Source organism: Garra rufa, chromosome 15, assembly GCF_049309525.1.
Source record: "Garra rufa chromosome 15, GarRuf1.0, whole genome shotgun sequence".
NCBI classification, from domain to species: domain Eukaryota; kingdom Metazoa; phylum Chordata; class Actinopteri; order Cypriniformes; family Cyprinidae; genus Garra; species Garra rufa.
The window spans coordinates 14067033-14092892 of NC_133375.1; the positions used below are offsets into that span (position 1 = coordinate 14067033).

The 25860-nt window shown below is 36.0% G+C and overlaps 1 protein-coding gene across 1 annotated transcript in view; it reads right to left on the bottom strand.

Annotated features, from left to right (window-relative positions):
- Positions 1 to 1265: 1265 nt before the first annotated feature.
- Positions 1266 to 25860, bottom strand: part of LOC141287657 (nuclear receptor corepressor 2-like) — a 61900-nt gene continuing 37305 nt past the window's right edge. The window contains exons 5-16 of the mRNA XM_073819806.1: positions 25390 to 25446; positions 23517 to 23569; positions 20035 to 20101; positions 18343 to 18515; positions 18145 to 18235; positions 16322 to 16500; positions 9495 to 9549; positions 9257 to 9355; positions 3858 to 3988; positions 2272 to 2429; positions 1485 to 1547; positions 1266 to 1273 (exon numbers count right to left, since the gene is read on the bottom strand). Of these exons, the coding sequence (XP_073675907.1) occupies positions 1266 to 1273; positions 1485 to 1547; positions 2272 to 2429; positions 3858 to 3988; positions 9257 to 9355; positions 9495 to 9549; positions 16322 to 16500; positions 18145 to 18235; positions 18343 to 18515; positions 20035 to 20101; positions 23517 to 23569; positions 25390 to 25446 (1134 nt within the window). The remainder of the gene's footprint in view (positions 1274 to 1484; positions 1548 to 2271; positions 2430 to 3857; positions 3989 to 9256; positions 9356 to 9494; positions 9550 to 16321; positions 16501 to 18144; positions 18236 to 18342; positions 18516 to 20034; positions 20102 to 23516; positions 23570 to 25389; positions 25447 to 25860) is intronic.

The window sequence follows — 25860 nt, forward strand, 5'->3', positions numbered from 1 at the left end:
TATAAATGAAAATATAAATTATATATACACTACCAGTCAAAAGTTTTTGAACAGTAAGATTTGTAATGTTTTTAAAAAAGTCTCTTCTGCGCAACCAGCCTGCATTTATTTAATCCAAAGTACAGCAAAAACAGTACAATTTTAAAATAATTTTACTGTTTAAAATAACTGTTTTCCATTTGAACATATTTAAAATGTAGTTTATTCCTGTGACTTCAAAACTGAATTTTTAGCACCATTGCTCCAGTTACATGATCCTTCAGAAATCATTGTAATATTCTGATTTGCATTTAAAAAATATTTATTTTTATTATGCTGCTGAGAAGATTTTAAGTTTTTTGGATGAGTAAAAAGTTCAGAAGAACAGCATTTATCTGAAACAGAAATGCTTTGTAACATTATAAATGTCTTTAGCAACAAGTTTTAATTTCGATAATTTCTTTCCAAATAAGTGCGGCCTTTCAGGTTTTTTAATAAAATAGGCATGGAATGTAATTGTGTTGTAATATTGCAACAACTTCTGAATGAGCCATCTTTGCAAATTAATCATCATGCATTAACACCAGATTTTCATTTCAAAAGAGCGCTTTTCAAAATAAATGTGAAGATCTATAAAATCTAAAACATTACATAAACCCATACTTGCAGGCATGGAGTCAAGAACAAGTTCTTGTGATTGTAAACAACAAACGTGATTTGGCTCGGGGGACCTTATTATTAATGAAATGTTATTAAGTTACAGATTCTGTAAAGCAGAGCAGAGTGGAGGAGGCCTGATGGATCAGATATGATGTGCCGGTGCCAGAGAAGCAGAGAGCTGTTAACAGAGCGACGTGGAAGCAGCTCATCTGAAGTAGGTCAACAGAGCGTCCGTTTAACACACTAACAGTCTACATTACAGACCAAACACTGACACATACAAAAAAATGATTAGACCTCTGCTCTTTACTCAAACTTTCTGTCTGTTTTCCATAAATATAATCCCTCATGAAGTTTTCAAGATCCATTAATAAAGCTCTTGAGCAAATGACACATTTCTGAAAGCAGCTCGTCTGAACGTCCAGCTGTCATATAAAGACACGGCGCCCACATTTAGACACATTATTATGTGTATCACTGAGTGCATGTGTGTGTGAAATGAGGCCAAGGGCACAGCGTGTGATCTAGTACTCGTGTAAATGTTTGTAGAGTTGCTAGGCTGAGTGTTACAGGTCTTATCAGACAGAGTTACATCTAGTTCATCTAACACATGGAAATGCTAACTGTCAACATCCTATCAAGGCAAACAGAAAGACCATTATGAGCTTTTCTGAAAACATTATTGTCTTTGAAACCAAATTCTGATCCTGGCCACCTTAATAATAAAAAACACTTCCTAATGTGTTTTATAAGGTTTTCTAATTTAACTGTGTTTGCACAAATGGCTCCATACAGTGAGAATTGTCTGTTGCAGTAGCGACAAAACGCACAAAATGGATTCTGACCTTTCTTTGCAGTCTCCATCTCCTCTTCAGTCCAGCGAGAACTTTCATTCATCTCCATGTTTGCTAAAATATACAGAGAAGAATGTCATGTAACGTGTGCAATGCCAAAGTCTCCATAATGTAATTCAGCAACTATACTGGTAACAAGCCAGGTTGCTGTTTTCTGTTTCAATAAAATATTTCAATAAGCAATTGAATCTGACACATCATTAAATGATTTTTAACACAAATCATGCAATCAGATCAATCAATAGAGGAAGTCGACACAAAATAAAGGTTGCAGATTCATCTCCATACTTTAAATTACTTCAAACTAAACCAAACTAAAAGCACAAACTGCCTCAGGCACTGTTTTGACCCTCATGCTGAAGTACAGGGGACGTTTTTAAATGAAGCACAATCAACGAAAGTTCAAGAACACTCTTAGCTAAGCTAGACGAGCTCTAAACATCATGAAAATGTGCATTTCGGAAATTGAAATGCCTTCTCATTGTAAACCCAGGGAACACTGTGACACTCTGGGGACAGATGGTTTCTACTCAAGCACTGAAGTATTTGTACAGCATTTCATTATTAGGATCATTCTCATTCTGTTGATATTGCTGTTGAAATGTCCTCACGTTTTGCGAAAACAGAAAAGGGAAGTTATAAAACTACATGTGGGACGATGTTATACAATAAAAGGTTGTGCATGGTTAATTTGCAGAGCAAAACAAAGAACTCATTTGAGCACAAGTGACCTTAGAGAGCGACTGAAAAAGTTAATGGTATGTGAGAGTGTGCTAACCCAGCTCATTGCTTAGCGGTGAAGTGTTCTCTTCCTGCTCATTGGTCATAGAGCGAGTGACTCGTCCTTTGCGGTGTCCGCGGCTGTTAGCGGTGCGCCGGCCTTTAGCGGTTACAGGAGGCTCTTTCTCCTCCCCGTCCTCACCAGAGGTGTCATCTCTGCAAGAACAGAAAAATATATATATATCATTATCATAGTCGCATCATGCTCTTATCGCAGCAAAATTACTCATACATCATGTTTGATTTATCATCAGTATTATTATGATCACATCAATACTGGAAGGCTTTTATATTAGGCATGTATTAAATACAATTCAACTAGATTTTTTTTTTTTTATGGCAGGTATAAGAGTACAGAATTTTTTTTTATATGAGGTCCGATATCACTAAGCAGGCAAAAACAATAGAACAATAGGTAAAGAATGACAGAAGGATAGAATGATAGAATGATAAAATTATAGAATGAACAATAGACAGAATGATAGATAGACAGAACGATAGACAGACAGACAGACAGAATATATAATATAGATTCCTATAAGTAAAAATATTTGTAAAATAACTAGCTGATAATACACACAGACCCCAAAAAGCCCTATATGAATGTGAACACACTATGCAAATGCTGGCTCACTAGCTAGTGTATTCCCCTTCAGCCATACGGCACAGTGTCAGGAAGTGGCTGTGGGATGAGCAGACCCTCATTTATCTTACCTGCACATTATCCATCTTGCAGATACAGTACTAAATATAGGAGCAGCAGCTGTGCCCGCAGGTTGAGAGAATCATAGGGGAAAAGTCAGAGAAATGCACAGGCTCGGCTTAATGCACTCATTTAATGTATAGCTGGCATGCTGGGGCGTATACTTAGGCCTGTGTATTCGGGCCACTGCTAATGTGCTCTAATCACACCCTACAGTACTGCTGACTGCACAGGTTTAGTTTAGATTAATACACTGTTACCTGTGCTTCCCTAGAGTATTTTAATATAGTGTGCACCTGCAAGTGAACTAGTGCTCAGAAACTAACAGCTCACTAAATTAGGCTGAAATGATACAGAACCCGGATCCATACATAGAAATTGCTCAGTGAAAAGTAGAATCCTGTGTTTCTAATTGGACCAGTCTATTATGCTGTTAATATTAATTAAATAACCAGAAAAAGAGAAAATCAGTCACTGGTCTATTTTGCAATTTATAATTTTAATACATTAATTCCATGATTAATTGCACTAAATTAAAAAAATAAATACTTAAAATAAAAAAGGTCAAGTATTAGCTACTGAAACGTTTGGTGTCATGACCACAGCTCTATCCTAGAGTCTGTAACATGCAAACTGCTTAAAAGAGCTCTGAACTGGAGGACTTTAGCACCAGCATTGTGTGGCAAGTCAGCAGAATGCTTTTTCCACCTGCCAGTTATATAACTGTGCCTTCGCTGTTTAAGCTGAATCACAGAGAAAAACAAGCTGTAAGGCCACTGGTTCAAAGGATTTGATGAGAGAAAACGCGATGAAGAAACAGCTGATAGATGGGTGTGATATGAGAGAGAGAGAAGGCGAATAAAATAGAGAAAGATACTCACTTCATTGCATCCTCTTTTTCCTCTCCCTCTGCTTTTTCCTCCTCACGGTCTCCCTCCTTCTCTTTCTCCTTCTCTTCTTTCTCCTCCTGGTTGTTGTTGCGGTTCACCTGTTGCTGTGCCTGTTGGTTATTCTGCCAAGGCAGGCAATCAAAACAGCAAATTAAAACCATCAAAAATCTAATTAAACCCATCTAAAACATTACTTCCACCTAAAAACAAACAACTCTCCCATCTGTTGGAATAAATGGACATCCTGATTAAATTGTAAAAAATGCTCACCTATGATAACCAAAAAAAAGCTGTCTAGAACCAGGACGGTGTTACAGAAAAAAAATATTTAAAACACACACACACACACACACACACACACACACACACACGAGGAAGAAGTGCTCCTGTCACCCAGGTCTCACTTTTATGTATCTGGGTTTTCCTTCACATAATAATTCCATTTTGATTTATGAGACACTATAAACCTATTTTTGTCAAGAAAGAGAGAGTTCACTCTAAAAACGCTGGGTTATTTTTTAACCCAATTGCTGGGTTAAGCCTGTTGGGTCATTATGTTGGGTTATTTTTTCCAGTGTTAGGTAGTATTTGTGTTACCCAGCCACTGGGTTACTGGCTGGGTCAATCTCACCAACCGCTGAAACTATATACCCCCTCCCTCCGATGGAACAACCCAGCACGGACTTAATTCAACCCAGCTGTTGGGTTACAGTCAGTGTGCATGCTTTTCATCCTCTTCAGGAGATCTGGTGGACTTCTTCAGTGAAATTAAGGTTTGTAGATGTTTATTTTACACAATGCTACATAAAGAGATGAGATGTCAGTTAGCTAAATGTGCCGTTTCGCATGACTGAAATGCCTTACATAACTGATTATATTTGTTGTAATACTCATTCTAACGGTAAAATATGTTCTCAAAACTCTGTGCTGTTTGTTATTGGGTCAGTCACGGCATCTTTTGCCCGTTTGTGTTTTCTTCTCACTTATAAATAAATATTTACCTTTTGATTATTACTGTTACCTCTAGTAATTCTGTGTAAGATTTTAATTTCCAGACTATGCTTGGTTCATTTTAAGCCAGCAATAGTAATTTTCAATATTTAAGTTAATTAAAGGGGTCATGATACAAGAAATATAATTTGGCTTGATCTTTTTGCATATAAGAGGTCTTTGTACCATTAAACATCCTGCAAGTTTCATCGCTTAGAACCTCCTCCTCATCATAAACAAAGCATTTATTTAATCAAGCTACAAAAACGCCTTGTTTGGATCTGAGGTGCAAGGTGATGCCACCCGGGCACAAACATTTGCATAAACACTGCCTCCAGAGCAAGGCATTGATGAATAATTATCTTCTCACTATAGACCCTGCCCACTGGCGTTCAGTAGCTTAACGGCTGATCACATGAGTACGCTAAATGCAAGTTTAAGCAATGCAACACATCAAAATCTAATAGAAATCAATCACAGCTGATATCTTGTCTACACTGAATACAGTATAAAAGATGCGCATTCACTTACTGACACAGTCTAACATTCGCTTTGGCACATTTGGTTTAAACGGCTCATTCGTGTCTTTGCATAGATATCAGGAACAAGTAGGTAGTTTATTGTTATTGGCATTCCGGATCATGTCAGAGGATTGCTCGGGCTTCGAGCATGTTGTTTTGTAATCGAGGCACAGTGTCATGGAGAGTTCAAAGAAACATTTGTTGAAAGATGAAGCCAGGCTTCGTACAGATACTGTAAAATAAAATTCCAGGACTTACAAGGATTTTTTTTTTTTTTTTTTGATTTTCAAGATCTTCAATCCAATTTCACTTAAAGTTTGAAGTTTTCTAATGTTTAACAATATCTATCGTTCTGAGTCCGATTTGAGTCAAATGATTTGTGCAGCTAGGTTCCGATCTAAAGCAAAAGATTTGCAAACCTGCTCCGAAGTTCTGATCTAAATCAAACTAAATACTCAAACTAAATAATGATTCACAAACCATCATTTCAAATCAGGACTCATTTCATTTGCGGGATGATTCAAGACCCCGCTCAAGTCCCGAAAGTTCCCATCTAAATCAAATGATTCGCGATACGCAACTTGAGGTTCTGATCTAAATTGATTGATTCATGATAAACAAAGTACCAATCTAAGTCAAATGATTTGTGGACCCACTCCGAAGTCCTGATCTAAATCAAATGATTCGCGATACGAGATTTGATGCCTGATTTGAATCAAATTATTTGCGATATGCGATCCAATTGGAGTTTGCAATGTCAAAATTCAAAAATTAATGGCTCTTTTAATTTGATCTGGTTTTTGCTAGTGAATCGCTTGAAATGAAAAGAAGTCAGGACTTTGAATCAATCTGAGCGTTTCCAGCTTAAATGACTCACTCAGTTGATTTGGTACATTAGGGGGCCTAATGGTTAGAGAGTCAGACTTGTAACCCAAAGGTTGCAGGTTCGAGTCTCAGGTCCGGCAGGGATTGTAGGTGGGGGGGAGTGAATGATCAGCGCTCTCTCCACTCTCAATACCACGACTGAGGTGAGTCCCTAGTTTCTACATTATTAAAACAGCGTATCCGAGTAACGCAGCTGACAGAAAACCACGTGTGCTGTTTGCGTCCAGGGCAGTGGTTCTCAATCCTGGTCCTGGGGGACCCCTGCTCTGCACATTTTGCATGTCTCCCTTACTTAACACACCTGTTGAGATCATCAGCTCGTTAGGAGAGAGATACATACACTGAACTAACGAGCTGATGATTTCAATCAGGTTTGTTAAATAAGGGACACATGCAAAATGTGCAGAGCAGGGGTCCCCCAGGACAAGGATTGAGAACCACTGGTCCAGGGGATACTTTCCAAAATGCTGCTACAGTGACGCAGAGGAGATGAATTGTTGAATAAAGTCGTTTTCTCTGCGTACAAAAAGTATTCTCGTATCTTTGTAAAATTAAACATTTAACCCAACCAAAAGTAACTCAACGCATGGTTTGTTCATTTTAATACTAAAAATTGGTTGTTTTAAACTATGATATATTTTTTTTTTTAGAGTGTATGCTTCGCTACAGCTAGTACGAAAGGGAAAAACGGATGGCAGAAGGATGTAGGGGAGGGGACAGACACAGAATCTGAGGGGACTGAGGACGGAGAGATCAATGAAGTGAAAGAGTTCAGGAATCTCGACATCTCCATGCTCCGATTCTGCCTGAGAGCTTTTCAGTTTGACAGACGGCACCTCATATAACCTTAAAAACACACACAGGTAGCTGAAAACAGACACGGGTAGCTGACAAATGTACACTGGAGGCAAAAATTATTAGAATACTATTATTTTCACCAGCTAAAAAATGGTTTTAAGTCCGTTATTTCTATCGTTTGCTGTAGTGTGTTAGTAAGAAATATCAGTTTACATTTTCCAAAAAATCATTTTGCCACTAACTGTAATAGTCCAATGCGATTTTTGTTTGCATAAGGAGTCTGACAACAGCCAGTGCTCCACAGAGATCATGGAATGACATGAAGAAACGGAACAAACTGAGGCAGAATATATCCAGAAGAACTGTGGTAATGTCTCCAAGATGCTTCAAGAGACCTACCTGCAAAGCTACCTGAAAAACTATGTGCAAGTGCACCTAGGGCAAAAGCTGCTTTAAATGCAAAGGATGGTCACACCAAATGTTGATATTAATTGAATTAAAGAAAATCTATTTATGGCATCATTTTTGACAGCATCCTCATTTTACAGTGCCTAAAACTTTTAACAGTACTGTAGCTTTGTAGGTAGGTTTCTTGAAGCATCTTGGAGACTGCCACAGTTCCTCTGGATTAAGTCTGTCTCAGTTTGTTCTGTTTCTTCATGTCATTCCTGACAGACTGGATGATGATCATCAAAAATCCCACATCACTACAATTAATGGCAAAATAAATGTTTGGAAATGTAAACTGATATTTCCTACTGACATACTACAGCAAAAGATAGGAATAACTGACTTAAAACCATTTTAAGCTGGTGAAAATACTAGTGTTCTAATAATGGCCGCCACTGTACATGAGTGTCATCTTTTCACCACACGATTCTGTGTAAACATGTATGTTTTTAAAATCTTTGTAACATTATAAATGTCTTTTCTGTGACTGAGGATAGTCACATTACAGTATAACACCCACTTTTTACTTTCAAATTTAACAAATACATTTCAGAAAAATGCATCTTCCATGCATTTGATTTCAAAAATAAGACCAAAAAAAGATTTTTCTTTGAAAACAACAAAGTTAGACGTCATGTCAGCTGCCCACATCCCTCATCACACGCTGTTATTCATGCACAGTTAAACACACATATACAGATGCACTCATCCATACAGTAACTTGCTTTCTGTTTTTCTGTCTCCCTTTTGTTCATGCTTTCTTTCACCCATCAGACTCATCCCACAGTATCCCTCGCTTTCTGTGTTTGTGGCACTGGCTGAGAGCGTTTTAATGTGAGCCCATTAAGATCAGGCGATATCTAATGACCTGAGCAGAACCACTCCAGCAGCAGAAGACCAGTAAAACAAATGTGTTTGGGCTGTGGGCTCATTATTCTATCAGCTTTTATTGAGCCTGCTATTATTGCAGGAAACACACACACACACACACACACACACACAGAGCTCTCTTTCTAACAACCTCACCTCATGCTCTCCTGCTTTGAAACAAAACACAAACATTTCACACATTCATGATGCAACAGTTCCCTGACTATCTCTGTGCGTGATTTATACATAAATTAATGAGTGTCTAAGGCCAGTAGAGAATCGCTGCGGACTCCAACAGGGCACAGAGCTAGATAATTACTTCATATGGTTCGAGCTCACTTTGAGGTGCGCGCCTGTGATACTCATTAGAATCATGCCGATTTATTTTTAATAACACACTCTCATTAAAAAGACAAGCCAAATTCACACCGCCACTATAAACACTATAATCATGAGGTACATGCTGCAAATGAGGGGACGGATTCACAAGCAAATAAACATTGTTTATATCATTTAATGCAGCATATTCAACATCCTTGAAGTTTTCAGTGCTTATGCTGTGTTCCATTCAACTCGGAAAGTCATAATTCCAGCTTTCTACTTGGAAAGTGCAACAGGACACCACCTGATGCAGGATTTTCAATTTCAACACTCTCGCAAAAGTCTACAATTGATTTTGCAGAGAGTCTGCTGACATCAAGCAAACAACATATAAATTACATTCTCCGCTGATAATCAGTCATGTCAAAAACAAATCCCAGCATTGCTGTTTTGTTTCTTTGGACTTAATTTTCCAAGTAGGAATATCTCACACACACTCAACTTTGAATAAAACAGTGTCAAATAGCATGCTGGGAGATGTAGTCTCATGCTCACCTGGCTCCTGCCTCGGCGACGGTAGCTCCTGCGAACAATGTTCTTGTAGTTCTCATTCTTCTTAGTCAGGTAGTAGAACAGGACACACTCAGCCACCGTCTGTGAGTGGACACACACACACACAGAGCACTTGAAACCTTACTCGTTCTGCTCATACACTCTGATCATATTCATGCACACTGCCTGCAGTGCAAACGATGAGATGAAGAGGATGGTATTAATAAAGAAGCAGGTGTACCTTTCTCTCCAGAAAGGAGGCTATCAGGCCAAAGTTTTTTGGGTGCTGGATAAACCTGCAGTGAGGGAAAGAAAAAGCTGTGATACAGAGCAAACATCACAAATAAATGCTGTATCTTTCTTTCTATGACTTTCGTGAAGGTGATTTTTTTTTTTTTTAGAGTGGCATGACACATGGGTTGATTTCTCCGGTAAGGTTCCTCATTGGCTCAGTAAAAGGTCATGCTTAAGAACCAGACTAGACAAGATCTCACTTCCTTTTGCTGCTGACCTCTTCATCATGACACAGAACTTCACAAAGCCTCTGCTACTCTCAAACCAAATATAATGCAGATCGGTAGTGATTAGGGATGCAACGACACCATTTTTTCAAAACCGATCCGATACCAAAAATTCTGAGTATCGCCCGATACCGATACCAGACCGATATCAGTGGGGGTATTTTACCTTCAAAACTAAAGAATGTATACAATTCACTTTGTCATTAAGATTCATTTGTTTTAGGTAAAGAAAGAAATACCAAATCTGCTTGCACATTGTTGGATAAAAAAGGGGGAAAAAGAGACACATGCATGAGTGCAATCAAATTCATAAATTCATATTAAGATTAATGTTTTAAAAATAACATTTTGAAAACAGAAATATTAAAGATTTAAATAACTGAACAGATCTGCCAGCAGATGGCGGCAAGACACTGATTTAATTACTGAATCATTTCATTCATTTGATTCGTTCGAACGGATGGTTCATTCAGTATTAAAGCAAGTGACTCTCCGTTTGAATGGGAAATTGAATCATTTCACTAGATTCGTTTAAAAAAACGCACGTTCATTCATAAACAAAACACCGCTGTGTTTGAGTGGAGATGCGCAGCGGCTCAGTTGTGACTTGTTTCAGACCACTTTTGACGACGAAATAGAGCAAAATCAGGCAATAGTGTTATAGTCAGACACTGCAAGTCATTTAATAATAACTTCTTATTTATTTAATTGCTGTATTAAACAATATCTCATTTACAAAGTATTTACAAAAGAAGTATTAAAAGCTGTCACTCGGTTCACGAAGTCCTTGTGTTCTTTTGCGTGATGCTGCTCTATCAAGAGAGAAATATTTCCAGATCAGAGACACGTTTACCGTGCTGAGGTAGACTTTGCATGTAAAAGTTGCCTCTGAACTCACCTCTCACAATCACGTCACATGTGGTTGTGTAAGCAGCGCAACGTATTTTAAATGTATTTTATTTTTAAGGCAATGTTTCAAAATAATTGTGTTCTTGTATGAATTATTATAGTTTTTACAGTAGACTATTATTTCTTGATATTTATTTAATCAAACTCTGGTAACGTATCGAATTTGGATCGGTCACGCATCCCAGATATCCGATCCATTCAAAAAGCTTGGATCGGCGTCGATACCGATCCAGAGTATCGGATCGATGCAACCCTAGTAGTGATGCATTGAATTTTTATTATTTATTTTTTGTTGTTTTGGTAATTAAATCTCAGTAAGTGAAGACTGAATTGTATGCGATTTAGCGTCACATGTGATAAACCAGTCGTAGTGAATTTCTATGGCAACAATCCACTACTCGATATTTCAGCTGAACAAATTTTCTCTAGCATCCTTTTTAGTTAAGTGCATTCACACAGCTGACACCTGTTGCAGCTTACCCACATTGTGTGCACAAAATCTATGCTGGCAAACTCTTTCAATCAATAAATTCAGTAATCCAGTAATTTCTAGGGCTGCCCTTCACTTAAGATTCTGACCGACTAAAAGTCATTTATTTAAGCATTAGTCGACTATTAGTCGCATGTTTATTAATAAACCACATAAATCATAATAATGCGCCTTTAATTCTATACATAGCCTAATAAGCGCTAAAGCGCATGCAAAAATAAGCTTGCCATAGTGCACCGGCAGATATACTGCATTAACGTTTTAATCATTTATTGATAAACTAGTGCTTTTTGTTTTTGGCTTAAGAGATGAAGTCAGCGACACTGGCTCGTCTCAGCATGTTTCATACTCATTACATAATCTGAGAATATTTGTTTTCTATTTGAATTGGTTCATTTAAAAGTAAACATTTCACTCTCTATAGATATATTTTTTATGTCTGTAAGGCAAACATACGTGGAGTTTCGAAGTTTCGCACTCAAGTTCACAGAGACCAAGATGGCAGAAAGCGCATCCTGTTTGCTTTAAGTATTTTACAAAAGCACAATGTTTTGTTTTAATTGTGAGTGCACACAAATGAACGTAGAGTCTTTACAGATTCAAAAGATGTATTACTTTTATCTGTATGATCCAAAATTACAGTGTATTTTAAGAGCAAATGATCGCACCAGTGCCTCCATCTGTCAAGCAGTAAAGGTGCTACTGTTCAGCTTATACACTCCAAATAAACACGTGAATAGCGCACATTTTACTAGATTAACATTAGATTGAGCGGCCAAGTAAAGTACTACTACTTACATATTTCAGATTAAGAAAAAAAACATATTTGAGGTTGATAAATGATAGGTGAGCATTTGGATATCCTGCCTGATGTACTATATTACAACATAGACCAGCTGTTAACGATCTGACTTTTTTTTTTCTGCAACTAAGCAACTTATTACATTTTTGTTTGACCAAGCATCTTCTCGTCGACTAGTAATTTTAATAGAAATCAATGGAGCTAGAAATTTCACGTGAGGGTGAAAGATTTCTCCTTGCAGAATTTTGCAACAGGTTCAATTTGATCACATGGATTTGCTATGTTGACCAGTAGAAAGCTGCTTGGTTTGAAAGTGACTTCTGTGTGAACAGACAATGCACCTTTTTAGCCTGCAAAATATTGCTAATGTAACCATAATACATTAAATTGTTATTTTCATTCTAAATTTTTGTCTAAGGATCATTTTTCAGTAGGGCTGGGTTCTGACAAAAATTTCACAATTTGATTCAGTTTTGATTCATAAGCTAGCGATTCAGTTCAATTCCGATTCAGTTTGATTTGATATCAGATATTTTGGATATACACTACCAGTCAAAAGTTTTTGAACAGTAAGTTTTTAGATGTTTTTTTAAAGAAGACATTAAGAAGTCTCTGCCCTCCAAGCTGCATTTATTTGATCCAAAGTACAGCAAAAACAGCACAATTTTTCCATCTGAATATATTTTAGAAATGTACTTTATTCCTGTGATTTCAAAGATGAATTTTTAGCATCATTAATCCAGTCACATGATCCTTCAGAAATCATTCTAATATTCTGATTTGCTGCTCAAAAAACTATTATTATTATTATTATTATATTAAAAAGAGACGAGTATATTTTTTTCAGGTTTCTTTGATGAATAGAAAGTTCAGAAGAACAGCATTTATCTGAAATAGAAATCTTTTGTAATAGTGATGCTCCGATTGATCGGCAACCGATCATGATTGGCCGATATTGGCTAAAAATAGCTTGATCGGCGAACCCCAAAAGCGCCGATCAAAAAAGCAGATCACTTGACGTAAATTACTCGCGCAACTTTTTCACACGTGCATGCATGGCGCACAGGTAAACAACAGCAGAGCGGAGCTTACCAGTGGCAACATGCAACATGAGTACTAAATTCTCTATTAGTTTTGTAAGGGTAGTCTTGTTATTGGGCATGTGACTAAGTTGTGCGTGTACAGAGCGCTGACTGTAGTTTTGCCGGAGAGGTATACTTTCGGTTTCATTCTGAGTGGTGAATGTGCGTGCTTGAATGTAAATGAATGTATCTTTCTATACCCGTCATATTGCAATAATGTTACCGCTGTATGTCTGATTGTTGTCATCAGTTCATGTTGTAGTTCAGTTCATATAGAATGAGGAGAAACGGTGCGCGTGTAATTCACGTGCGTATGTTTAGCGCCATTTTATCGCATCGTAATTCTAATGAACGCATACAGATGTTACTGAGGTGAATGTTTATGTTTCCTATATACAGACAGATTCTGATATATCATATTTAATTCAGCCTAAACCACATTTTACTACCTTTATCCTAATGAGTGTGCAATGCTGGATAATATAATCCTTACATCATCTTAAAAAGCAGCTACAAATATCAAGCAAAGAACATTTACATTATCAAAGAACATAGCCTAGTCTAGTGCGAGGTGCACTTTAATATAAATAAATCTCTTCCCCATGTGGCGCGTTAAGGCGACGTGGCCACTCTATGCGCGTGTTTATACCAAGGCAAGTTTCTGAAGCATCCTAGAACCGACTCTCTGCACTGCATCGCTAAAGTTAGGCGCCTTTTTGACGGATAATAATAATAACCGTCTTGCTATCGTCAAACCCTGGTGAAAAAAACAGCATATGCTGCTTAGGTATGTTTTGGTGCTGGGATGCTGGTTTTAGCTGGTTTATGCTGGTCCTTTGCTGGTTCATGCTGGTTCTTTGGCTGGTTAATGCTGGTCCTTGACCAGCAACATGACCAGCATAAACCAGCAAAGGACCAGCATAAACCAGCTTAAACCAGCATCCCAGCACCAAAACATACCTAAGCAGCATATGCTGTTTTTTTCAGCAGGGAAGGCATCAGCAACTGGCGATATCTCTAACTATTGTCGATACACGATACTATCGTCTCCAACCCTAACTTGGTGGTTCTTCAAGATCTTGACTGTAGCCTATTTCTACAGTTTTTTTTTTAATATAGTTAATTTAGAGTTAGTTTCATTTCTACAAATGGTGCAAACTCTGCTAGATTATAGATCAAAGATTCCCATTCCCCTGCCATTTTGTGATCGGCAATCGGCAGATCATGATCTTGGTGATCGGTAATCGGCCCCAAAAATGCTGATCGGAGCATCTCTATTTTGTAACATTATAAAAATGTCTTTATCATCACTTTAGATCAATTTAAAGCATCCTTTAAAGTATTAAAAATAACAGAAAACAGTTGGTGAGCAGAAGAGACTTCTTCAAAAAAAAAAAAAAAAAAAAAAAAAAGTTTGAAATGAACTGATTTGTATACAAACCCTCAAATTACACCCAATTAAGTTTTTATAATAATAAAGTTACAATTACATAATTATATTTCTACTCTCGTCTCTAGAGTTAATTTTTCTAGAAAGGGAGAGGGGGTTCAATCTTCAACTGGCTGGCAGGAGCCGCCACTGGCAGGTCATGTGACCTGTCAGTGGCTGGTGGCAGCTGCCAGTCTGATTCTGGCAGGTCACGTGACCTGCCAGTGTGCCTCAAGTTTCAGCAACAACAGATTTTCGGCGGATTTTGTGTTTTGTGCTTAATTCTTATTGTGAACCTGTTCAGTTCTTTATTTTAGCGCGATTAAAGTGTTTAAATGGCGGTGGTTTCAACTGGCAGCTTATTGACGCTTCCACTTTTAGCTCAGTCAGTCAGCTGCGAGAGCGCTCCGAGGTTACGCGTTTTCTACCACTCTTGCTACAAGGAAATCTATTATTTCATGATCGTTAATATCTTCTTATGGGTCTAGTCTTTTAATTCATCCACATTTTAATGAGTTTTATTATGAATAAAGTGTTTAAATGGCGGTGGTTTCAACTGGCAGCTTATTGACGCTTCCACTGATAGCTCAGACAGCCGTAAGAGCGCTCTGAGTTTAAGCGAAGAGTCAGTAAACAACCAGTCGTGATCACGTTAATTTGACTGCTTTAATTATGGAAAAAAAAAAAAAAAAGGTCAATCATACAAAAGAAAAAAGGCATAAAAATACGGTCATAACAATAAAATACTGTATTTCCTTGCAGTCAAAGCGACAGAGAAGGTGTTACACTCTCAGATCTAAAACCATTGAGACTGCCAGCTACCAGCCCGCCAGTGGCAGGTCACGTGACCTGCCAGAATCAGACTGGCAGCTGCCACCAGCCACTGACAGGTCACATGATTATGGTCATCAAACATGGTTTTTGTCTGAGGTAAACGTGACGTTAAGTGATATTGTAGTTCACAAGGTGTTATAGTGACCTCTTCCTGAGGTTGAAACACTGATTGAGCAATTACATGAGACCAATACAGTTTTCGGTAAGTTGTACTCTTTCCTTTAACATATCTTCGAATGGTCATTCATGTTTATTTCACACTGAAACTGGTATTAAAGCAGAGGAGATATTTAGTGCCGCTTCTCCTGAAATGAGGCACTACAACAATCTGTCACTCCACATTAAACAGCACCAAAACGGAATTCATCATTTGAATACTGTAATAAAATGCACAGAATTTGAAATCTGAGACTGTGTTTTATCAAAAGTAATAAAGCACAACATTTATTGCAATTTATTAAATGCGAGTTGTGCTACAATGTTCTATTCATTAACTTAAAACAGGCTAGATTAATCGATTATTGGGATTTAAGAATTTGTAAAAACGAGCATTGATTGAAATTGAGAAAATCAATATTTTTCTACCTAGCCCTATTTATATGTCATACCATTTATATGGGCTACTGTTATATTGCCAAACAGCACTTTGCTCTTTTTTAAGCTTGACAGCGTGTGGTCATTCTAAAACTGTACTACATGTTTATTTCAGTTGAATGATCTTTTTAGTTTGCCTGCAGAGTACTGGAGAGGTCTGCTTAAGCAGCCATGCTTACATCAGCATCAGCACAGAGATGCAGATTTCAGCTGTTCACATTTCATCTAGTGCTGCACCACTAGCCAACTATCAAACATGACGACCACATGCACACAAACTGCTGAGCTGCTGAAAACCAAGAGAGATGCTAAACCACACGCTGATACATTCTAGTCTCGATTTCATAACTCCTCGTTCCTTCAAACAAAATCAACATGCACATCAAGGCAACAAGGCCAGAACGTACTTCTCACGGAAAGTGTCCTTCTCCTGTTCGCTCCACATGTTCATGACCTGTCTGTCTTTGTAGACCTTCATGGGATCGTCCATCAGCCCATTCATGTTGATGAACTTTATCCTCTGCTGCTCGGCATCAAACAGCATGGGAGGAATCACGGCTAACTGACGCATCTGCTTCTCTGAGTTCTGCAGTGAGAGAGAGAGGGAGGAAGAGGCAGTCACAAATATAAAAAAGAAAATAAATGTGCGAAAAGAAACCGAGAAACAGTAATGCCAAAAGCAAGGCAGAGACAGTCAGCAAATATGTGGCCACTGAGTCTTGTGTCTGTGTTTAGGAAGTGCATTAACCACAAAACCCTACTGGTTGTGCAAAAGACCTTTAGATGTGAAGTCGCTTTGATATTTGTGCACTTTTGAGACACGCAAACTATCATTTTACCATTTAAGAGTGTTTTATCCAGAATTGTCCATGCAGTCCTTTTGTAACAAAGGTTTTATCATCATTTTTGATCAGTTTAACTAATTCTTGCTAAATATTAATTTATTTTAAAAATCTTATTGACACCAAACACTTAAAAGGTAGTGTATAATATATGATCTAATTAATATTGTATTAGACAAAAAAAAGCATAGATGTATTTTTAACTACACTGCCATTCAAAAGTTTGGGATCAGTAAGATTTTAATGTTTTTTAATGTTTTCTATGCTCATCAAGGCTGCATTTATTGGATCAAAAATCCAGAAAAAAACAGTAATATTGTGAAATATTATTTTAATGCCAAATAACAGTTTTCTATGTGAAAACATTTTAAATTGTAATTTATTCTTCTGATGCAAACCTGAATTTTTAGCATCATTACTCCAGTCTTCAGTGTCACATGATGCTTCAGAAATTATTCTAGTATACTGATTTATTATCAATCTTAAAAACAGTTTTTGCTGCTTAATATTTTTGTGGAACCTGTAATACTTTTTTCAGCATACTTTTATATATAAAAAGTAAAAAAGAACAGCATTTATTCAAAATAGAAATCCTTTGAAAGATTTAAAATTAACCATTTAAAAGTTTGTGGTCAGTAAATTTTCATTCTTTCTTTTTTTTTTGAAAGAAATCAATACTTTTATTTAGGAAGGATGTGTTAAATTGATAAAAAAAGTGATTTATATTTTTAACAAATGCTGTTGTTTTAAACGTTTTATTCATCAAAGAATCCTAAAAAAAAGAATCAGTTCCAATATTAAGCAGCACAACTGTTTCCGACATTGATAATAAAAGTAATAAATCAGCATATTAGAATGATTTCTGGAGGATCATGTGACAAGACTGGAGTAATGATGCTGAAAATTCAGCTTTGCATCACAGGAATACATTTTATTTTAAAATATATTAAAATAGAACACCATTAATTTAAACTGTCATAACATTTCACAATATTAATGTTTTTTTCTATATTTATGATAAAGTAAATGCAGCCTTGATGAGCATGAGAATGTCTTTAAAAACATTAAAAATCTTACTGATTCCAGACTTTTATACTAATAATACTAACTTTTATACTAATTCACAACTCATGAGCTGTTGATTCAGTAAAAGAAACAGCTTACTGTATTTGATTCATTCGTTCATGAATCTGATTACTGTTTTGAATGCACAACACAATATAAAGATATGTGTTTTGACGATAATCTGTGTTACAGAGTGTTTTATCTCCTCAAATTCAAACTGCAAGTTTACAACTACAGTAAAATGTCTTCTTTGTCTGCGGTGCTGTTCATACAGCACTGAAAAGCAGTCCAGGAGATGATGTGTTTTTAAGTTGCGCCCCTACCTCTTGTTCTGAGATGCCATCGATGATCTCAGAAACCTCATGTTCGCTGCGGGCTGCTGAGGCCAAGCCCCCACCTCGCTGAGCCACTCTACTGTAGAGAAACACATATAAATATAGACATTCTATCAGCACCAGCTTATGAAACCACATTTGACATAACAGTGTCTCCAAAGCTCATAACAGAAGGGGACCACTCACTTCTGCATGCGCTCCTGCAGCTCCCTCTGTTTACGGATCTCAGGAAACTGTTTTTCGTAATACTCCCGCACTTTGCTCTCCTTGGCTCTGCGGCGTGGGTTATTCTCGATGCGCTCAACTTTCTTCTCCCAGGCTTCCATTAGCTGGTCATAGCGCTGACAGAATTTCTGTTCCTGTACACATCAGCCAGAAAATAGTATGAATATCAATAGCTATGTTTTCATCACCCTGTGTTTATGCGCATTTTGAAGTATCGCATCAGAAACGAGTGATAGAAATGCCACATTTTCAATAAAAATCCCTTAATTGGCAAAAATGTTTTTTATGCTTCTTGCTTGTAGTGGTTTTTGACTTGTGCGAAAAAGGGTTAATGCGAATAATGGGTGATGGAAATGCATTTGCCAAATAAATTTCTCCATACGCACTAAAAAAAAAAAAATCACGTGACTTTATACTATGGGATGGTAAAACCTGACTAACCAGCAGACCGATCTCGTTCCACAGAATCTGAAATGTTGCTATGGTTGTTCTGAAGTGCTCAACCATAAAAACGTCTTACACGACTGTGTTCCCAAACAGCAGGCATCCACCTCCAAAAGCAACAACCGCATTTACTTTGTTTTGTCTGCTCACTCGGAGGCAGGTAATTTATTAGATATGAAAATTATTATATTCAGTGGCTTCTCCTCTATTTTCTCTTTTCTTTCTTGATATGTAGTGCCAGTTTATTAGGAAGTGACGATTTTGTTCTCTTTGACTCGTTGGATGAAAACAATGTTTTATGTGATATTCCAATTTTGCGCACAAGTTAAATTCGCAACTTTGGATGGAAATCCGGCTTATGTCTAGTTAGCGTATGCTGCAGTAGAGTCATCAGATAAAACATGAGAATGAAAGCTAACATTTCCATTGTACTATATCAGCCAAAAGGTTTTTGGACAGTAACATTGTTGATGTTTTTTTAAAGAAGTCTGCATTTATTTGATCCAAAGTAACAGGCAAAAGTAAAAACAGTACAATTTTTGAAACGTTTTTACCATTTAAATGAACGGTTTTCTATTTGAATATATTTTATACTTTTATTTATTCCTGTGATTTCAAAACTAAAATTTTAGCATCATTACTTCAGTCACATGGATCCTTCAGAAATCATTCTAATAATCTAATTTGCTACTCAAAATAAAATTCTTATTTATTATTATTATTATTATGTTGAAAACAGCTTTGGATCTTTCTATGCATCAAAGAATCCTGAAAAGATTTACTGAACTGTTTTGAATATTTATAATAACAATAATAATAAAAAACAGCAAATCAGCATATTAGAATGATTTCTGAAGGATCATGTGACACAGCAGACTAGAGTAATGATAACGAAAATGTAGCTTTGATCATAGGAATAAACAACATTTTAAAATACATTCAAATAGAAAGCAGTTATTTTAAATCAAACTATTATATAATATTGCCCAAATACTTTTGACTGGCAATGTAGTTTTTAATCCACCTCCTTATTCAGTAACTACAACGACATGAACAATTTAATCGCTCTTTGCTAACATTGTGATACTCATTGGGATGCTTTGGAAGGCTATTCTGGTTGTTCTAGTAATGAATAAACAAACGTGCCCAATATTCAGGTATAGCAGGCTGCAACAGTGTCCTGTTATGCGTTTGAGTGCCATTACTTACCCACTGTTTGCGAGCATGATTTCTTCTTTTGAAATACAGAATGAGCTTCTTCCTCATTGCCTGATTTCTGTAAAGGGAAATACATAAGCATTAAGCAAACATAAAATGCCACCTCTAAACTTTAGCTTGTGATCTTCTCACTGCATGCAGATTAATTCTCTCACTCGGCAGAAGTCATGACAATTAATCTACTCACATCTTGCGTTAATAAGTCCTATATGAGAGAGAGAGAGAGAGAGAGAGAGAGAGAGAGAGAGAGAGAGAGAGTGTGTGTGTGTGTGTGTGTGTGTGTGTGTGTGTGTGTGTGTGTGTGTGTGTGTGTGTGTGTGTGTATGTGAGACTTTCAGCACTTAGCACAAATTGTATTTATGCTTACATGTCAAGGGAAATGAGCCTTGCATAGTGCATTTGAAAAGACATGTACTACTGGTGCACTTGGCAGGATCTCTTTGAGTCGGTTTGTGTACTTGCGCGAGTGAGATTAAGTGTGTAGGTGCAGAGGTGGCACTGCATTACGCAGCAGATGGCCTGCAGGATTAGCTGCTGTGCGAGACGCTCTGGAACCTAGACTGCAGCTCAATGCCCATGATCTACCCACACATCAACTATTACACAAATATTTCCCACTGGTGCTGCTCAGGTTGATAAAGGACTCCGGAGAACAAAACCCTCAATTGTGTGGTGATCAAAGAACAGCTGATCGCTCTCAAACACATATTTGCCTGTCTGAAGATTATATGGTCAAATAAACAAAGAAATAAGCAAATAAATGAATAAATAAATAAAACAAAAAGATTGGAAGTAGGGTATACTTTAACAATAAATAAAGGTATGATCACATTACTGTCACACTGCAAAAGCAGGTCTACGGTCAACACTGCGCGCATTCGTAGGGCCCTATGATTTCTGCGATGCGGAAAACACAGACAGAATCCAGTCATAAAAATGGAATTTACTGCATAATGTCACGGAATTTGCCCAATTTTGGATAAATAACACATAAAATAGGTCAATACACTCAAATCAAAACATGATATAGACTAATGTCTGTGATTATTAGGCCACAAAAATACTTTTTAAATACTAACCTGCATGTTCTGCATGTCTCTTTTTGAATAAATAGTGCATACATGCAGTTTCATTTACTAAAAAAGCACACAATGTTCCCGATGTTTGTACATGAACATAAACCATCTCTAGAACTGTTGTCTGAGAGTCACTTCATGAGCGTTTTACTGTTTCTTTTGAGAAAACTATCGTAGTATCATAGACAAACAGAAACTTAAAGGTCTTCACAGCAACAAAAAGTTTGGTTTAACTTGAAGAAACTGTGACAGAAATGTATTACTTGTGATGTAAATACAAAACACTATTTCTGAAAATAAAAATACAATTAACTCTTTAGAAAATCAATTAATTAGACATGCTTTTAATTATTAAAATTTAATTACAATTTTCAAATGTAATCTAGAAAATTACTGGAAAACACGGGATTTGGTTAAAAAAATGAATTTGAGAAAAACAATTAAAAATATTTTATAGGACCTTAAAAATGTACCAATTTTTTTTTTTTTTTTTTTTACTTTTAATAAATTGATGTTAAATTGTGTAAGTTTCATGTTTTCAATTAATTAGACATGCCTTTAGATTATCATTTTAACTTAACAATTATTAACCATTATTAAGTGAAATTATTATCTCTGTGCAATCATAAAGAACAGTTCAAATGCGGTCAAAATTAGGGTGACCATACGTCCTCGTTTCCCTGGACTTAAAAAAAATGCATCCGGCTGGGATTTCTAAATCACCCAAAATGTCAGGGATTCGGTTTTTGCCTTCTATAGTTGCTATTCATTCAGGGCTCTCTACAGTGCAACTATGAAAAAATATTTAGGAGCACCAAGTGCGACTGACCCGATCAGCCTATTTGGTGTTTGCGCTGAGGCTTCAAAGGTTTTGCAATGTTGAGTAATGCATCACAGACATACCTCACGAATCGTTTCATAAAGTGTAGAGAGAGTGTAAATAAGAGATTCATTGTGCAGTGTAGAGAGCTTCAATGATTGTAATGGAACTTTGTGAGATCACGCTGAACTAAGATGAACAGCTTTTAATGATTTTAAGGGAGTTTGCAAATGTGATATGGATTTAATACAAAAGTCAAATAAACAAGAAGTTAATATTAAGTGACCTACATTGTCTGACTATAACACTGTTGCCTCATTTTGCTTTATTTCGTCATCAAAAATGGTTTGAATCAAAGTCACAACTGAGCGCATCTCCATTGAAATATAGCGATGTTTCGTTCATGAATGAACGTGTTTTTAAACAAATCTAGTAAGTCAATGATTCAATTTCCCATTGGTAAAGACACTCACTTGCTTTATTCCTGAATGAATCAGCCATTCAAATGAATCAAATCAATTAATAATTCAGTAATTAAATTAGTGACTTGCCGCCACCTACTGGCAGTATCTTTACAGTTATTTAAAAAATTTAATATTTATTGAAAATTTTGTATTTAAAACATTAATCTCAACATAAATTTATGAAATTGATTGCACTCATGCCACCTCTGAGCCTCATTAAACATAAGAAAATACATTTACAAGCCACTTTTGTGTTCTTCTATGCTACCTCTGTAGTACAAATGAATTTTGTTAATACTGATTTAATTTGATTGGTAACTAACTCTTATTCTACTTGTTCTTATTCTGGTGTTTTAATTAGAAATTTAAAAAAATATATATATTTTTTTTTTTAATTCAAACATAAAACATGACATATTTTTAATAAAGTTAGAAAAATGCCATCACAAAGGTAAAAACAAAATTCCACTATAATTCACTTTAAAGAGTCAAATATCAGCTCGTAATGGGAAGGCTAATTTTTGATTATTGATTAGAAGGTGCTCCTGAAATTTTGACAGTGCTCCTAAAAAGAAAAGTAAGCATAGAGCCCTTTCATTGTGTGCGTTTTTGTATTAAAGCCTAAACACTGTAATACTGAATATAATTTTTGTACATTAGGGAGTCGCTATCAATATGCAGAGCACTTAAATCACATTGGATGCAGCTCGTGTTGGATGTCCGCATTTTTTTTTTTTTTTTTTGGATCAATCTGCATAATGGTGACTATAAAATATGTAGTTTAGGGATGGAAACAGAAATGGAAATGACATATTTTGAGTTTTGAATTGCCCTCTTTTTTGAAAACTAAAATATGGTCACCCTACTCAAAATGTAACAACTTCTGCAAGTGAAGGACTAAATGAACTGTAATAACATAATATTTATTGGGCTCTATGGTTTGTGTGCTAGCTCTAAATGTTATCTCTCAATCATTATAAAAGCTGCAGTAATGAAGGTGGCAAATAAGCATGACTGCAACTGCTTAAGCTACAGATCTCTATGTCTCTCAGTGGACTGAGTTGTTTATGGATTTAAAGGAAAAGAGCAAGAGATACAGCGAAGTATACTCACATCTTGATGTTCTCATGGTACTGCTTGGTATCAGACGGCTGGTTGTACAAAGGCTGTAGGGGAGACAGAAAGCAGTGGAGTTCAGTTTCACACTCTCACACACACACACACACACACACACACACACACACACACCGGTCACATCAATGCATCCCAGCTCTGGGAGAACTTCTCTTTTTCTACCGTCCAATTTTTCAGCCAAGCCCAGAAACATAGAGAAGAGTATCCTCTTCAACAGTACATCTAAAACCTGCTATCATCATCATCACACACTCGTTTGAGTTGTCAAGCGAAGGATTTTTCCATGGGGAAAACAGACATGTGGCAGTGTGCCTCTTCTCCGTTTGTGATAAAAGGTGGCACCAGAAAGGCTGCTCCATCACCTTGATTATCAAGACACTGGTGGTCACTTCCTGTTAGGTTTCTAATCGAATGGATGCTAAATGGCATTGCGCCAAAAGTCTCTGCACGATGTCAACAGCCATGCTGTAAACAAATAGGCAGCAGTGTATGTAGTCACACACAAAGACTGGCAGGCTGAAGGAGTTCATATTTCACACTGTGGAGGTCATGTTACAGCAGTAGGTTTTCATACAACTCAAATGCGACACTCACATAAAAAAAAAACACATACATAGTATAAAAACAAAGATAGCTCATTCATTTCAAAATAAACTTAAACATTGTGGAAAAAGTAACACTGCACAGAAAAACAACATTATGAACATAATGACAAACTAAAGATCCTGTCAATGTCAACTTTGACATAACTGGCTGATGTGACACCTGACCCCTTCTATCTTTGAAAACAACACTGTTAAAAATTTTAATTTAATAAAATAAAATAAACAAGACAACAAAATGAAATAAAATAAAATTAATTAAATTAAAAAAAATTATTAAATAAATTAAATAAAATTAAGTTAAATTAAAACAAAAAAACAATAAAATTAAATAAAATCTAATTAAATTAAATTAAAAAAATAAAAAATAAAATAAAGAACTAAATATAATAACATGAAATTAAATAAAATTCAATTAAAATTCAATTAAATTAAATAAAATGCAATACAATGAAAATAAACAATTTAAAAATTACATAAAATATAAAATAAAATAAAAAACTAAATACAATAAAATGAAATTAATTTAATTTAATTTAAACAATTATATAAAATGAAATGGAATAAAATAAATTAAGAAAATAAACTAAATAAAAACACATTAAATTACATTAAAAAAGAAAAGAAAAAGAAAATAAACAAAAAATAATGAAATGGAATAAAATAAAAACATAACACAATACAATTTACAAAAATTGATATAAAACAAAATAAAAAAACTAAATACAATAAAATGAAAAATTTAATTTAATCTAAACAATTAAAAAAATAAAATAAACAACACAATAAAAAGAAATAAAATAAATAATAAAATGAAATGAAATGAAATAAAAGAAAAGAAACTAAATAAATTAAATACATTAAAAAAAGAAAAGAAAAATAAACAAAAAAATAAATAAAATAGACAGAAAAAATAAAATACAATTAAAAAATAATATAAAATACAATAAAATTAAACAAAATTAAATTAAATAAAAAAATTTGATATAAAATAAACTAAATAAAACACTGCACAGAAAAACAACATCATGAACATATAATGACAAACCGAAGACCCTGTCAACGTCAACTTTGACATAATTGGCTGATGCGACACCTGACCCCTTCTCTCTCTCTGAAAACAACACTGTGCAAGTACAGCTGAACTGATGCTATAAAAACAAATGCATTTACTCTATAAGCTTAATAGAGACGACTGATGGAAAAAGAGGGGCAACATATGAAAGAAGGTTTATAGAAAATAAACTCACCAGCTCTACTCGGGGTCCGAGTCCCTCCAGGATCCGATGAGCCTCCTCGGCCTTTTTCTGTTCAAAAAACACACGGCGCACATGTCAGCGGCACATCACTACGGCAACACACCTTACACTCTCTCTACGCACACACATAAACAAGCCAGTGTATAAGGGATGTACTATTAATAGAGCTCTCAACAGAAGACACTCGCTGCCCTCTGCCATCTACCTCTCTCCCCTCTCTTTGTGAAAGAGGAGAGAGAGAGAGAGAGAAAAGGGGGAGAGGGAGAGAGAAAGAAGACTGGGGAGGTAATCCAATTAGATGCAATAAAAAAGAAGAATCTATTACATTCTGTGCTGTCTTGCTCAAATGCAGAGAGTGCGAGAGAGAGAAAGTAACTGAAAGTGAAACAAAAAAATAGAGAGTTTATAGGGAGATGGTGACAATATCAGCAGACTGATGGGTATTTTTCTGTGGTTTGTGTG